The 15,628-nt window shown below is 39.9% G+C and overlaps 1 protein-coding gene across 2 annotated transcripts in view; it reads left to right on the top strand.

Moving 5' to 3' along the window:
• STK4 (serine/threonine kinase 4) overlaps window positions 1–15,628 on the top strand; it is a 92,100-nt gene that overhangs the window by 19,910 nt on the left and 56,562 nt on the right. For both annotated transcript variants that reach the window (XM_036245209.1, XM_036245210.1), the window contains 4 exons: window positions 2,085–2,252; window positions 4,082–4,219; window positions 7,362–7,490; window positions 8,092–8,278. In XM_036245209.1, coding sequence (XP_036101102.1) covers window positions 2,085–2,252; window positions 4,082–4,219; window positions 7,362–7,490; window positions 8,092–8,278 — 622 coding nt within the window. The remainder of the gene's footprint in view (window positions 1–2,084; window positions 2,253–4,081; window positions 4,220–7,361; window positions 7,491–8,091; window positions 8,279–15,628) is intronic.

The raw sequence follows: 15,628 nt of genomic DNA, 5'->3' as shown, positions 1-15,628 counted from the left end.
ATAACCATTTCTAGTTATAAGTTTTGAAAACAACTTTGACTATCACCATTTGAAAATACCCCTGCACCCTGGCCTGTTTGGCTCAGCCGTTAGAGCGTGGGCCTGCGGTCCAGAGAGACCTGGGTTCGGTTCCCGCTAAGGGCACGTATCTCGGTTGCATTTGTCCCGGCCCTAGTTGGGTCGTGCGGGTGGCAACCACTCGATGTGTTCCTTTCACATTGATGTTTCTCTTTCTCTCTCTCTCCCTCCCTCTCTCCCTCCCTTTCTCCCCCTCTCTCCCCCCCCCCCACTCTGTCTGAACAAAAAATGGAAAAATGTCCTCAGATGAGGATTAAAAAAAAAAAAAGAAAATACCCCTGCAAATTTCAAGCTTCAGAGCAAAGGAAATGACTAAACAGTAATATAGTTCCTGTGTTAATTTTTCACATAGGACCGACAAAGTGAGATTGATTTAAAAATGTCACCTGTCATGCCTGGCTGGTGTGGTTCAGTGGACTGAGCATGGACTGAGAAATTCTGGTTCCATTCCTGGTTAGGGCACTTGTCCAAGTTGTGGGCTTGGTCCCAATAGGGGGCGTGCAGGAGGCAGCTGATCGAAGTTTCTGTCTCACATCTATGTTTCTATCTCTCCCTTTTTTCTCTCTAAAAAAATCAATAAAAGCACATGTAATAATAATAAAAACAGAGAAATATGTGTATTATATCTCTATATCTTTCTTTAATCCCCAAACTAAGACTTTATATATGTACATATTTTATACTAATATATGTATATACTAGTATAAAATATATATTATTTAAAAATATATATACACACGTATGTACATGCATATATAATTTTCTGTTTTCCAATTTCCTGATTGCAAATGTAGCACTCATGTAAACCATAGAGTGTTACAGAAGTATACAGGATGGAAAGAAGTCCTTAGTGTTTGTAACATCTAGATGTAATTGTTGTTAATAGTTTGGTGTATGTTACTTGAGTTTCTTCTTTTTTTGTTATCTATAGAGCAGTATTTATTATTATTGATTGTTATTTCATTATTTATCTTTTACCAGAACAGGCTATATTGTATATAATTCTCAAACTAATTTTTTTTCTTTTGCTTCATAATATACCTTGTACATTTTTTCCATGACAGAAATATATATTTATTGCTCTCTTTTTTTAAAATATGGTATTTCATTGTATGGATATTTATTGTTTTTTAACTAACCTCCTTTAGATGGTTATTTGGGTTATTTTCTTTTTCTTCCCCCTCCCCTTTCCTCCCATTACAAATATTCCTACAATAATTGTACATACTGGGTAGGGCAAAAGTAGGTTTACAGTTGTTCATATGGAAAATTATACACTAATTAATAAATAATAATACAAGAATAAACTCTATTTCATGTACTTACAACTGTAAGCCTACTTTTGCCCCACCCTGGATATCTTGGAGTGCCTACACATAAGATACATTTCTAGCAGTAGATTTAGATCAAAGGATATGGACATTTAAGTTGAATAAGTATTACCAAATTGCCTACCAAAAGTTGTACCAATTTATACTATAGTATCAGTGTACTTCAGTGCATAATTTTATGCAATTGTCAACACTAGTTGTTAGTAATCCTTTTAATTGTTGTCAATCTTATTTTAGTGTTTTATTGATTGTTATTTTTTGTTTTAGTAACTGAGAATCTTTTATGTCTCCAGGTCATTTGAATTCCTTTTGTGACTTGCTTGGTCATGCCTTGAGTAGGGATTTTTTTTGTGGGGAGGTTAATCCTCACCTGAGGATATTTTCCATTGATTTTTTTAGGTAGAGTGTAAAGGAAGGAGGGAGAGAGAGAGAGAAACATTGATGTGGGAGAGAGACATCAAATGGTTGCCTCCCATATGACTCCAACTGGAGCTGGGGATGGAACCTGCAACCCTTCAGTACATGGGCTGACACCAACCACTGAGCAACACTGACCAGGGCTTGAGAATGGTTTTTATATGTATTTCAAATGTAAGGCATTTCTTATTGTTGGAAAAGTCTTTTTTTCTTAGTAGTTTCAATGCTTAGCAGTGATCTCTCTTCTTTCTATTTTAGGATACCATGGCCAAGCGAAATACAGTAATAGGAACGCCATTTTGGATGGCTCCAGAAGTGATTCAGGAAATTGGGTACAACTGTGTGGCAGACATCTGGTCGTTGGGAATAACTGCCATAGAAATGGCTGAAGGGAAACCCCCATATGCCGATATCCATCCAATGAGGGTAAGGAAATGGGTAGGAAACCACTGGGGTGGTTAGTTACTGGTCATCATTAGAAAGTTAGTTAAATGACTTACTTGGTTAGGTACCAAATGATAAATTAATTAATTGTATATTATTGATAAGTGTCAGTCTAGAATCCAGATGATACACTTCCACTAGTTGTAGTCTCTAATTAATTAAAGTATAATTTATCCTTCATTCGAGAGGCTGTATATCGATAGCCCTAGATAGGACATGGACCACAGAAATGCTTGATTTGACTTGTGCAATGTATATTTTTGTAGTTTAGGTGCTCACATTTTTTTTTTTTAATCCTCACCCGAGGACATTTTTTGATATTTTGTTCAGATAGAGTGGGAGGGGGAGAGAGAGAGAGAGAGAGAGAGAGAGAGAGAGAGAGAGAGAAACATTGACGTGAAAGGGACACATCAAGTGGTTGCCACCCACACAACCCAATCAGGGCCGGGGACAAACTGTAACTGAGGTACGTGCCCTTAGCGGGAACCGAATCTGGGTCTCTCGGGACCGCAGGCCGACACTCTAACCGCTGAGCCAAACCGGCCAGGGCTAGGTGCTCACATTTTAACGTAGCAACGTTAACTAGAGCTGAGTTATGGTCGTCTCCTTTGTACAGAGCATGGCTTTCCACTTTATCAGTCTCCACAATTGCCTGTTTACCAAGTGTCAGTGGTCACTTTACTGCAGTGTTTTCTTGAACGTTTGTCTTGTAGTAGTAGTAAGAGGAAAGCAAACTATTTTTTTGAACTCATGTCACTAGCACCCAGTCTGGTTTATGTGTTGTCTTTTTCCTGCTTAGTCCTTGCAATTATTTAAATTTGTAAGTTCTGGAGACTCTGTGCTCTCCAACCTCCGTCTACTTTTAGAGTGTTGAGAACTCATAGGTTTACTCTCCACCGAAACACCCTAAGGGGTTTCCAGCCTTGACCCACTCCAGGACCCCTCCCCACAGCACCGTTATAAGACCTCAACCCTTCCTCGGGGGCTTTATAGTCTTCATACCTCCCAACCCAGCTCCTTCTCTGATCAATTAGTTCTCCTACTGAAAGACTTAACAGTTTGTTTGTTTTTAAAGAATTCATGGGCCCAGAGATAAACTCCCCTCTTTTGGTAGGGGGAGGGCAGAAGTGGGGAATGGTGGAATGATTTACTGGTTATATTTTTAGACTTAAAGACTATAATTTAAACTGATTATTACAAAGAGTTTTATGTTTGTTTGTTTTTTAAACTGTGGCTCTTTTATTGGAAACTCAATAAGTAATAGTTTTATTTATTTTTTTAACTAACTACAATGTAGTGGGCCAATTTTTTTATTCAAGTATGTTGAATTGGCTTGGAAATAAATTAATCCCTTGTGACTTTGGGGACCTCTGGGTTTATGGTCTCCTTGCAGTCACTTACATCCAGTGATGGTGGTAACCTTTAGGGAGGAGGGAAATTCAACAGCTGTGGGGCTAGGTTTTATCTTCAGGATATTGATGCTCTTAGGTCTTGCCTTTTCACTTTGAGAGGCAATGTGCTGTGGTTAACAAAAATAAAAACCAGCGTGGTGGATATTGTGAGGTTCGGAGAACAAGGATACATATGAAAGAGGGAGGAAGGGGGGGAGTGGGAGGAAGAGAGAGCTGTATCACATTCTTAAATTGTCATACTTCTTACTTTGAATACTTAGACTTTTGTTAGATTTGGATGGGCTCTTCAGTGGATAAGAGAAAAACTATTTTATCAAACTTCACATGTATTCCTAGTTATGTTTTTATTGGAGCATCAATTTATTTTACCAAATGCTTTTTGTTTCGTTTTTTAACCAGGCAATCTTTATGATTCCTACCAACCCTCCTCCCACATTCCGAAAGCCAGAACTGTGGTCAGATAGCTTCATGGATTTTGTGAAGCAGTGTCTTGTAAAGAGCCCTGAGCAGAGAGCCACAGCCACTCAACTCCTACAGGTACGGATCACCCTGGGCTGCTCCCTCTGTCTTTCGTTCACATCCTGACGGAAAGATGCTCCTAACCCACCCACGTGGAGATGGCAAAGAAGTATAAGACATTTCCCGCCTCTTGGGAGGTTTAGATCTAACTGAGTAGAAAAGACATGGAAGAGAATGTTAAGTCATTGAACAAGACAGTACAGCAAGAAAATACAGGGCTCTATGGGATCAGAGAATGGGAATTGACATTTAGTGAGCACCTGCTGTGTGCTGGGTGCTTTTCACTTTATGTCATTTACTCATTGCAGAGACCCTGTGAGGGATGGGTATTATTTTTATTTGTTTTAAATATGTTCTTATTGATTTTTTTAGAGAGAGAGAGAAACACCCATGTGAGAAACTTCAGTTTGCTGCCTCCTGCACGCCCCCTACTGGGGATCAAGCCTGAAACCCCGGCATGTGCCCTGACCAGGAATTGAACCGGGACTTCTCGGTCCATGGGACAATGCTCAATCCATTGAGCCACACGGGCTGTGCTGGGTATTATTTTTATAGGTGAGAAAATGAAAGCTTAGAGAGATTAACTCATTTTGAGACACTCAGCTGGTAAACAGCGGAGCTGAGATAAGAACCGAGGTCTTTTTTATTCCAAAGCAGGAGTACCATCACATCTACCCAGTTCTGGCAAAGAACTGAAATTAATGGTAGGTGCTGTTGTAGCTCAGGGTGGAAGGAGGCCACTTTGAATTGGAGATACTAGGGATGCTTTTCTGGAGGAACTACTCTGTGCCTGGACCTTGAAGGATGGGTGGGATTTGTCAGGCAGTGTGCATAGTGGTTAAGAGCTTGGATTCTGGAATTCATACTGCCCAGGTTTGAATCCTGGCTCCCTATTTACTAGCTCTATGACCTTAGGCAAGTAACATAACTTCTCTGTTATGTTAGTTTTCTTATTTATAAAATGGAGACAGAGTACCTGTCTTATCATATATTATGAAGATTAAATGATATAATATGTATAATTTTGAATGATGTTTTATACATGTTAAAGATAGTACAATATGGATTTGACAAATATTTGCTATTATTACAGGGCTAGGCCAGTGGTTTTCAACCATATCAGACGATATATATAGATATAGATATATAAAAATTTTTAACACTTATTACTCTTTTGGAATGAAGTTCATAGATAATAAATCTATTTATGTCTATAATTTAAAATAATATAATGTCTATGATATAATGGAGACATATAAAGATAATAACTTATAATAAAATAATATATTTGTCAATATAGAAATGCTTCAGCCTTACTCAGCTTACAGACATAATGAAGTAGTTAGAGACCTGTTCCAATCATCGTGAAAGAATTTAGATTTAAGAGCAGTAAAAAGAACAGAAACCATTCTATTCACGAAATACAGGAATATGAATAGGTGGGCATAAAACTAATGGTAAGTAATAGCAGACCACACTTATTTGATATGGTAAGAGGAGGGAAATGATCTTATCAGCTTTCCCAGTGGAGAGAACAGGAAATAAGATATTCTTACAAAGGAACTGGATCTTATTTCTAAGTGTAGTGGCAAATTATTTTCCTGCCTGGCTGGGGTACTGATAAAGTTTTATGGAAGAGATATCTCCTCTCCCAGTTGTGTGGCTCTGTTGAGTGTTGTCCTACGCACCAAGAGATCACTGGTTGGATTCCTGGTCAGGGCACATTCCCGGGTTGTGGTTTCCATCTGCAATAGGGGGACGTGTAGGAGGTGGCCAGTTGATGATATTTCTCTCTCATCCATATTTCTACCCTCTCTGTCCCTCCCTTCCTCTCTCTCTAGGATCAATACAAAACATTAAAAAAGAGAGAGAGAGAGATCTCCTGTATTGTGAGCCCACCACGTGTGGAGGCATACTTTCAGTCCATGGAGTATTTATAAAGAACTTGGAGACCATATCCTGTGATGGGTGATGGGGAATAGAGAATGGATTACAAAGAGAAACACTGTGGACAATATCAGAATAAGTTTGGAAAACAACAGGCAACAGAATTTCCATATGTAACTTTTACAACAGATTTCTTACAATTGTGCCACAAACAACAAAAATGTGAGATGGCATAACTATTAGATTTTTTCATTTTTATAAAAGATATTTAGCAATATCTCTGTGTTTCAAGCGTCTTTGCTGATTGAATATTTGAGCCGACATCTGTTACATGTTTGTGACTAGCTTTAGTATTTCTGCAGTAACTACACTTTTACACTAAATTAGTTTTTTACTTAAATACATAGTTGGAAATGCTGTAGTACATTGAATAGAAAGAATAAGCTGGATGAGTAAATTATTCAGTGATTTCTAAACAATGTCTTTATTCCCTCTCCCCTTTTGTTTTTTGGTTAATCCTCACCCAAGGATATTTTTCCATTGATTGTTAGAGACAGTGGAAGGAAGGGAGGAAGTGAGAGAGAGACATTGATGTGAGAGAGGGAGACATTGATATGAGAGAGAAATATTGATTGGTTGCCTTCCACATGTGCCCAGCCAGGGCGGGGAGTCAAACCTGCAACCCAGGTGCGTGCCCTTGATTGGGAATCTAACTCGAGACCCTTGGCGCAGGCCAATGCTCTGATCACTGAGCCACACTGACCAGGGCTTTACTCCCTTTAAGTCCCCACTCCACACTTACTTCCCAAATTAGTAGACCTTTTACTTATCTCTTGAAAAAGTTTTCAGTCTTATTTATCAAAGTATACATGTACTGAGACATCGAAAGATGTGTAGAATGTGCCACAGTGTGTTGTTGAACCCAAGTTCCACACTTTGCAGTCTCCCCTCTCATGCTGTTCCTATTCTTCAAACATTGTAACTACAAGCTCCCAAAACTATAGAACTTCCTCTAGGGGGTGATACCGCCCTGTTGATAATCTCTAGATTTGGCAGAGAGAAAGGGAGGGGACAGTTCCAGCCAGGCCGAAAAAGACGGGCAAAGCCTGACTGTGCATCTGCTCAGTTACAAAGTGAGCATGGTTTAGCTGTTGTCCAACACAGAAGGCGAACTGATTCTACACGTATTATCAAGTACCTGCTCTGTGATAGGCATTCTTTTGGCACTGGTGCATATAAACTGTCCCCATTGTTTGTCACTTTCTTGTTAAAGCACCCATTTGTCAAGAGCGCCAAAGGAGTGTCAATACTGAGGGACTTGATTAACGAAGCCATGGATGTGAAACTGAAACGCCAGGAAGCCCAGCAGCGGGAGGTGGACCAGGACGATGAAGAAAACTCAGTGAGTGGTAGCCCTGGCTTTGGGCCTAGGCATTAATGCTTGTTATTTCATGATTGTCAAGCCAGGTAAGATGCGTAGATGTTGGATCGTCCTGGAGCTGGAGACTCTTCTTACATGAGTCTGTCCTGTCCTGGACCAAGGCTTGCTTCATCTGTGCGTGCTCTTCTCAGTGCTAAGACATTTTCAGATTTGTCTTTTATTCAGTGTGACTTTTTATTTGGGAAAGAGAATGCTCAGGACTGAGGCTTGGTTTTTCAGTGTCCTTTTGGGGTATCTAGAATTCATACTAAATATGTAGATTTCATACTCCCTCACAACCCTGGGATTCCAAGGAGGTGCCCCTGAGCTCCTTAGATCTATGTTGCAAAACTCTATTAAGAAGTGGACAGGGAGCGGGTCCTTTAAGGTTAGATATGCTGTTCTCCCGTGGGTAAAATTATGTTCCTTGGTTACATAAGAGTGTTCTCAGTTCTACAAAGTAGGTTTAGAATCTGAATAAGTGTCAAATCCAGAAATATTTGCACCAAGATGAATAATAGTAATTCAGAAAACTCATTTTTGATCAAATTAGCTCCAAACTGAGATTTTGGTCCTTTTACAGGAGGAGGATGAATTGGATTCTGGCACGATGGTTCGAGCAGCAGGTGATGAGATGGGCACTGTCCGAGTAGCCAGCACCATGAGTGATGGAGCCAATACAATGATTGAACATGACGACACATTGCCATCACAGCTGGGCACCATGGTGATCAATGCAGAGGATGAGGAAGAGGAAGGGACTATGAAAAGTAAGGCTCTGCTCAAATATAGTAACTTCTCAGGCAGACCATACGCATTCCAGAGAAAACAGGTTCATGCGGTCCACACAGGCTCAGCCTCGAGGCCCCTTCTAGTGCTGCAACCAAAGGAATAGAAACACTGGAGGGAGGTGGTGAGGGCATGGGCTTGGGGAGGGGAAGCTGGCATGTGGAGTCAGAGGCAAGAAAGCATCAGCAATGAGAAGGGACTTGCTTTTGAACCTGAGTGGCCCTTCTCTCATTGAATGTGTCATTTTTCCTTCTTTTCCTGGGTCTGTGGAGGCAAGTCCATACATTGATTTGATGCAGAGTTCTGAGCTAATGAAGTTCTGAGCTGTTCACTGTATATATCTTCAGTCTATTTTCATAATACCCTGTGTGTCTAACCCAGGTTCACCAACACTCAGTCTATTCAGGATGACTGTACACATTTAAGAGTCCTATCAAATCCTTTGGAGTAGAAGCCTGTATCTACTTACCCCACTGACCCATTTATACCTGTGGCTGAGGCCTAACACCTGAGCCTAGCTCTCATCATTGCATCATCCTCTCCTCCCTTCTTCAGTTTCCTTTCCTCTTCCTCTGTGTTACAGACCAAGTCACAGAGGAAAGGAATTTGAGAGTATAAAGCGATACTAATTGATTATATAAGTACAGTTTTGCCTAAACTTTGCATAGGTTTAAAGCATTAAGTCTCTATGATCTTTTCATTGCCATCTTTTTAAAAAATTTCTTCCTCTAAACCAGGGATGGCAAACTCTGATCTACATCCCAAATGTGACCTGCCACCTGGTTTTAATAAAGTTTTATTGGAATTTAGCCATGTCCATTCATTTACATGGTATCTATACTGCTTTTGTGCTACAGAAGCAGAGTTGAGTATTTGACTTGAGATCCTGTGGCTCCCAAAGCCTGAAATGTTTGCTGTCTGTTCCTTTACAGACAGAAAAAGTTCTCTAACCCCTTCGCTAGACCCTCTGCTTTGTGATTGATTGATTAATTCATTTAATAAATTTTTCTTCAGTGCCTATTATATCCCAGGTACTTTGATAGATGCTGAGAATACAACAGGGAATGAAGAAACAGTCCTTGTCTTGAAGGAACTCATTGTCTAGTGTGGGGGATGGACCATTAATTATACTTCAATGTATGAAGTAAGTTCTAAAATAGAGGTAATGTAGGGTGTTGTCCAAGCAGAGTGGAAGAGTATTTAGTTTAGACGGGATTACTGAAACATTCCTAGAGGAAAAGGGCAGGCAGGTTGGCAGGTGAGTAGGGTAGGCTGGAGATGTCCCAGCGAGGGAACAATGCTCACAAATTCCTAGAAGCAAGAGAAAGGCGTGGGGAGTTCGGGGCAGCTGCAGCTGGTTTACTGTGGCCGGACAGGCAGTTCCAGGGTGTGGTTCTTCGGCAGTCCCCGCTAAGTTTCACCTCTCAGGTGTTCGTATTTCTAATCAACCCTTTGTTTTCAGGTGTTTGTATTTCTAATCAACCCTTTGTTTTCGAAGGGAAGAGGTACTTTTGTTTGTTTGCTTTGTTTTGGAGCCACTGATCACTTACCTGTGTTTGGCCTCTGATCAGAACCTCATGGATGGGAAAGAGTAGCAGGACTATTGGTGGACATGTAAATTGTATAACTTTTCTGGAATGTAATATGTATCAAGAGTTTGAAAAGTTCAAACCTTTGACCCGTAAACTCCACTTCTAGGAATCTGGTCTAAGAAAATAATTGAAGATATTAGGCAAGTTATATTCAAGAATCTTTTCAAACATGTTACTTAAAATTTTTTTTAAAAGCTGCATTAATTTAAATGTTTAGTAGCAGATGGTTAGACAAATAAATTATGATGCAACCATAGGATAGAATACTACACCATACAAAAATGTTAAAAAACCTCAGAGGAGGGGGGGGAGGGATGAGATAAACCAAAGGACTTATATGCATGTATGGGTGACCACAATACTGGGGGGTGGGGGCGAGATCAGGAGGAGGGTGTCTAGGGAGAAAAAGGAGAAATATCTGTAACAAAAATAAATTAATTTAAAAAGTCCTGTTTTGGGGAAAATATTTAGGATATGTTGTTAAGTGAGGAAAGAAGGAATCAAAATTATAGCATGACTCCAGTTTTACAAAAGTAAAAATAAGTTAACACGTTAATATGTGCTTAGAATAAAGACTGAAAATAAACCAATAAAAAAGCTGGAGGAAAATAAACCAAATATTAAAAGGAGCTATTGCCCTGGCCGAGTGGCTGAGTAGGTTGGAGCATCGTCCCGTACACCAAACGGTTGTGGGTTCACTTCCCAGTCAGGGCACATAACTAGGTTTTGGGTTTGATCCCTGGTGAGGCAACCCATGGATGTTTCTCTGTCGTATTGATGTTTCTCTCTCTCCCCCTCCCTTCTTCTTTCTCTAAAATCAATAAAACATATCCTTGGGTGAGGATTTAAAAAAAAAGTAGGAATTGTTAATAATAGGATTATAGGTATTTAGAAGTTTTCCCAAATTATTTTCTAGCATTTATCAGAAAAATACAATTCCACCAAAAATACTACTGATGTTATAGTATGTCCTGTAAATTAGGACTTTGAACTATGCATTGCCTTAAGAATCTTTTGTCACCCTGCCCAGTTTGGTTCAGCGGTTGGAGCATCTGCCCATGGACTGAAGGGTCTCAGGTTCACTTCTGGTCAAGGGCACGTACTTGGGTTGCAGATTTGACCCCCGGCCCATGTTTCTCTCTCTCTCTCTCTCTCTCTTTCTTCTTTCTTTCTCTTTCCCTCTCTCCCTATCCCTTTCCCCTTCCCTCCCTCCCTTTCACTCTCTTTAAAAATCAATGGGCCCTGGCCGGTTTGGCTCAGCGGTTGGAGCGTTGGCCTGCGGTACAGAGAGACCCGGGTTCGGTTCCCGCTAAGGGCACGTACCTCGGTTGCAGTTTGTCCCCGGCCCTGGTTGGTCGTGCGGGTGGCAGCCACTCGATGTGTCCCTTCACATCGATGTTTCTCTCTCTCTCTTCCTCTCTCTCCCTCCCGCTCTATCTGAACAAAAAATGGAAAAATGTCCTCGGGTGAGGATAAAAAAAAAAAAAAGGCCCTGGCCAGTTTGGCTCAGTGGTTAGAGCGTCGGCCTGTGGTCCGGAGAGACCTGGGTTCGGTTCCCGCTAAGGGCACGTACTTCGGTTGCAGTTTGTCCCCGGCCCTGGTTGGTCGTGCGGGTGGCAGCCACTCAGTGTGTCCCTTCATGTCGATGTTTCTCTCTCTCTCTCCTTCCTCTCTCTCCCTCCCACTCTATCTGTACAAAAAATGGAAAAATATCCTCGGGTGAGGATTAAAAAAAAAAAAAAAAAATGTTCTTTGCCCTGGCCGGTTTGGCTCAGCGGTTAGAGCATCCACCTGCGGTCCGAGAGACCCGGGTTCGGTTCCCGCTAAGGGCATGTACCTCGGTTGCAGTTTGTCCCCGGCCCTGGTTGGTCGTGCGGGTGGCAGCCACTCGATGTGTCCCTTTCACATCGATGTTTCCCTTTTTCTCTCTCTTCCTCTCTCTCCCTCCCACTCTATCTGTGCAAAAAATGGAAAAATGTCCTCGGGTGAGGATAAAAAAAAAAAAAAAAAAAATCAATGGAAAGATATCCTCTGGTGAGGATTAACAACAAAGAAAGAATATATATATTTTTTTTTCCTCCTTTCTTCCTCCTCTCACTGCTTTTTATGGCCTTAAAAATGGATGTTTACAAAGTGACATTTGTCATTCTTACTGTGTTCTTAGGGTATGTTTTATCCTCTAAACTCAAGATTGAAGCATCCTAGATGTATATTGTGCTTGGCATTGAATAAATTATCAAGTGAATGCTATGAACTAAATTTAGTTGTTCTTTTTCTTTTTTAAGTAGCCCATGTGATCTGTTAGGAAAATTTATTTTGCAGTAATAAGCTGCTGACCTCCAGTTCTTTTCTTTGCCTCTGAGTGCCATATCTTCTTCTTCTTGGAAGGGCTTTAATTATGCAGATGATTATAATCTCCATGTCACATCGAGGTTGCCTCGTTAACATGTGTTGTGCATGCACGAGTTATGGAAAATCTGCCTGTTTTAATTTAAAGAATTAATTTTGTTTCTAATGTAATTTTCATATTTCAAGTGCTAATTAATTCAGTGAGTTGTTTATTCAGTTTCTGAGCTTGGATAGTTTTAGCATGCCTAATGAGAAAACATGCATCTTTTATTATAGTCATGATGAAAAAATCATTTAAAAACCTCAACAGTCACGGCTGAGTGATAGTAAATATATTCCGTTCACAAGCAATCTGTTGCAGGTCTTATAATACAGCTTTTGAGTCACAAGTTTGAAGATTTAACACTTAGTTTGAGATCTTGATGTCTTATTATTTTAAGAGTTATTTAAACTTTCCATTATGGAAAACAAAAACATACAGAATTGCACAGAATAATATCATGACTCCAGTGAACCTATTACCCAGGTTCAAAAATGGTTAACTCACTGCCCATCATATTTCAGCCCCAACTTCCCAAAGGAAAATAACAAGCTGAATTAACTTAAAGCAAAACTCAAGCATCATATTATTTATTCAGAATTGATTTTTAAACATTTAAAGGAGACTATTGACTAAGCCTGACTCAGATACTATCTGTGTTGGATTGGATAATTCACTTTCCTTATATCAGTAAAATTAAAGAATTATTCTTTTTTATTTATTTTTAAATTTTTATTGAATTTATTGGGGTGACTTTGGTTGATAAAATTATATAGGTTTCAGCTCTGGCCAGTGTTGCTCAGTTGGTTGGAGCGCTGTCCCATACACCAAGAGGTGGTGGGTTCGATTCCAGTCAGGGCATGTATCCAGGTTGCAGGTTCGATCCCCGGTTGGGACATGTGCGAGAGGCAACAACTGATCGATGTTTCTCACATCAGCGTTTCTCTCTGTCTCTCTTACTGTCTCGCTTTCTCTCTCCCTTCCTCTCCCCTCCTCCCCCTTCCTCTCTCTAAAATCAGTTTAAAAAAAAAATTAAAATAATGATATAGACTTCAGGTGTACAATTCTATATAATACATCATCTGTATATTGTGTGTTCACCACCCAACGTTAAGTCTTCTTCCATTCACCATTTATTCCCCCCTTGCCTTCTACCTCCTCCCACCCCACCCCCTTCCCTCTGGTAATCACCATACTATTGTCTGTGTCTTTGAGTTGGTTTTGTTGTTTTTTGCTTAATCCCTTTACCTTTTTCACTCAGCCCCCCAAAACCCCTCCCCTCTAACAACTGTCAGTCTGTTTTCTGTATCTATTTAGTTCCTTTATTTTACTCATTAGAGTCCACATATAAGTAAAATCATGGTATTTGTCTTTTCTCTGAATGGCTTAGCATAATACTCTCCAGTAGCATCCATGCTGTTGCAGAAGGTAAGATATCCTTTTTTTTTTTAATGACTGAGTAGTATTCCATTGTGGTAAATTGTGTAAATGTACCAGTTTTTTACCACTCATCTACTGATGGGCACTTGGTCTGTTTCCAGATCTTAGCTATTGTAAATAACGATGCAGATATGGGTGTATATATTCTTTTGAATCAGTGTTTCTGTTTTGTTTTTTGATATATTCCTAGAAGTGGAATCACTGGATCATAAAGCTAAAGAGTTTTTAAACTTACTTATTTTCCTTGTTACTTATAGCTCTAATAGTCCACATGTTTATAAAAATCATATAACCCATGACTAATATATTGCCATATTATCCTCCAAAAGGTTTGTGCTACCAGTTGACATTCCACAAGGGTTAATAGCAGCTATCTTATCTTAACAAATTTTATTCATTCATCTCTTTGAACATTATAAATGTCTTTAATTTAAACTGTCTTTTAGATCAATCTACTATCTTGAGTTCCTTGGGTCAAATTTCTGCTGTTTATGGTGTCTGCTATTTCTCATGCTGTTAGATTTCTTCCTTTTTTTTTTTTTAAATTTTAATTTTATTTTATTTTTGTTACAGATGTTTCTCCTTTTTCACCCTAGATTTCTTCTTGTGCTTTGTAATTTTTGTGAGATTATCTTCAGTAGAAAGTACCTTCTTTGGAGGTCACTGTGTTCCTTGGGCTGTATAGGCATCCCTGTTGGGGCCCAAAGGGGTGGTTCTCTCCAGAGTAGTCTAGATTATTTCTCATTTCTGGTAGTAAACTTGTGGTACAGCTCAGGAATTATATTTCTAGAAGTTGACTCTTTCCATCCCTTACATGGGCCGAAGCCATTCCTAAGCCATGTCCTTGAGTCTTGGCTCCTATCTTTATGCTGGGAATAGAGTTCTGCCTCCCCTTTATCAGTGTCTTGGCTCCTTTCCTTTTTTTTTTTTAAATCCTCACCCGAGGACATTTTCTTCTGCATTTATCTTCAGATAAAGCGGGAGGGAGAGAGGGAGGAAGAGAAAGAGATACATTGATGTGAGAGAGAAACATCGAGTGGTTGCCACCCACATAACCCCAACCAGGGCCAGGGACAAACTGCAACCGAGGTTCGTGCCCTTAGCGGGAACCAAACCCGGGTCTCTCTGGTCTGCGGGCTGATGCTCTAACCGCTGAGCCAAACTCGCCAGGGCGACACTACAGTGTTTTTTGTTGTTGGTTTTGTTTTGGTTTTTGGGGGGTGGGGGAGTTGTTTTGTTTCTTTGAATCTTGAATTTCTCTGTGTTTGGAGCCGGAGGTTAGGCCTCTTGCGCTTTGGCTCTTTCAGTCATCTACAGCAATATTTCTGTACATTCTCCATAAGGGGTCAGGTTCAGAGGGGCTGTTACTTGCCCACGGCACATGGCTAGGAAGTAGTAGAGCTGGGAATTGACCAAACTCCAGAGTCTATGTTCCTTTCACTCTACTAAACTCCTGATTTGTTTTGGAAGCCTACCCTAACATTATGGGCATTAGATCCATAATATGAAACTTGCCAAGATTCATGGTAAGACTGGTGCTGGCTTCTGGATTCCAGAGATATTTATTTTTAGAAATAATTATTATATTTAAATTATTTATTATATTCAAGAGGATAGACATTATAACTGTTAATAATACTCATTAATGATTAAGCACTAAATATATACCAGGCTCTATGCTTAATACTTTATGAGCATTTCACATATTTTAATCATTACAACCATGCTGTGTGGTGAATATAGCCATAAACTGCCCCTCACCCCCCGCTTTTACAGTAACAGAAACTGAGCAGAGAGGTTAAGTTACTTGCTCAGGATTACATAGTGAGTAATAGAAGGGCCAAGACTTGATGCCAGATGTGTTTGATTTCAAAGCTCTTAACCATTATATTATACTGCTTCTCAGAGAG

This window comes from Molossus molossus, unplaced genomic scaffold, assembly GCF_014108415.1.
Source record: "Molossus molossus isolate mMolMol1 unplaced genomic scaffold, mMolMol1.p scaffold_m16_p_6, whole genome shotgun sequence".
Lineage (NCBI taxonomy): Eukaryota > Metazoa > Chordata > Mammalia > Chiroptera > Molossidae > Molossus > Molossus molossus.
Note: the sequence above shows the minus strand (reverse complement) of the source record. Positions and strands in the feature narration are given on the sequence as shown.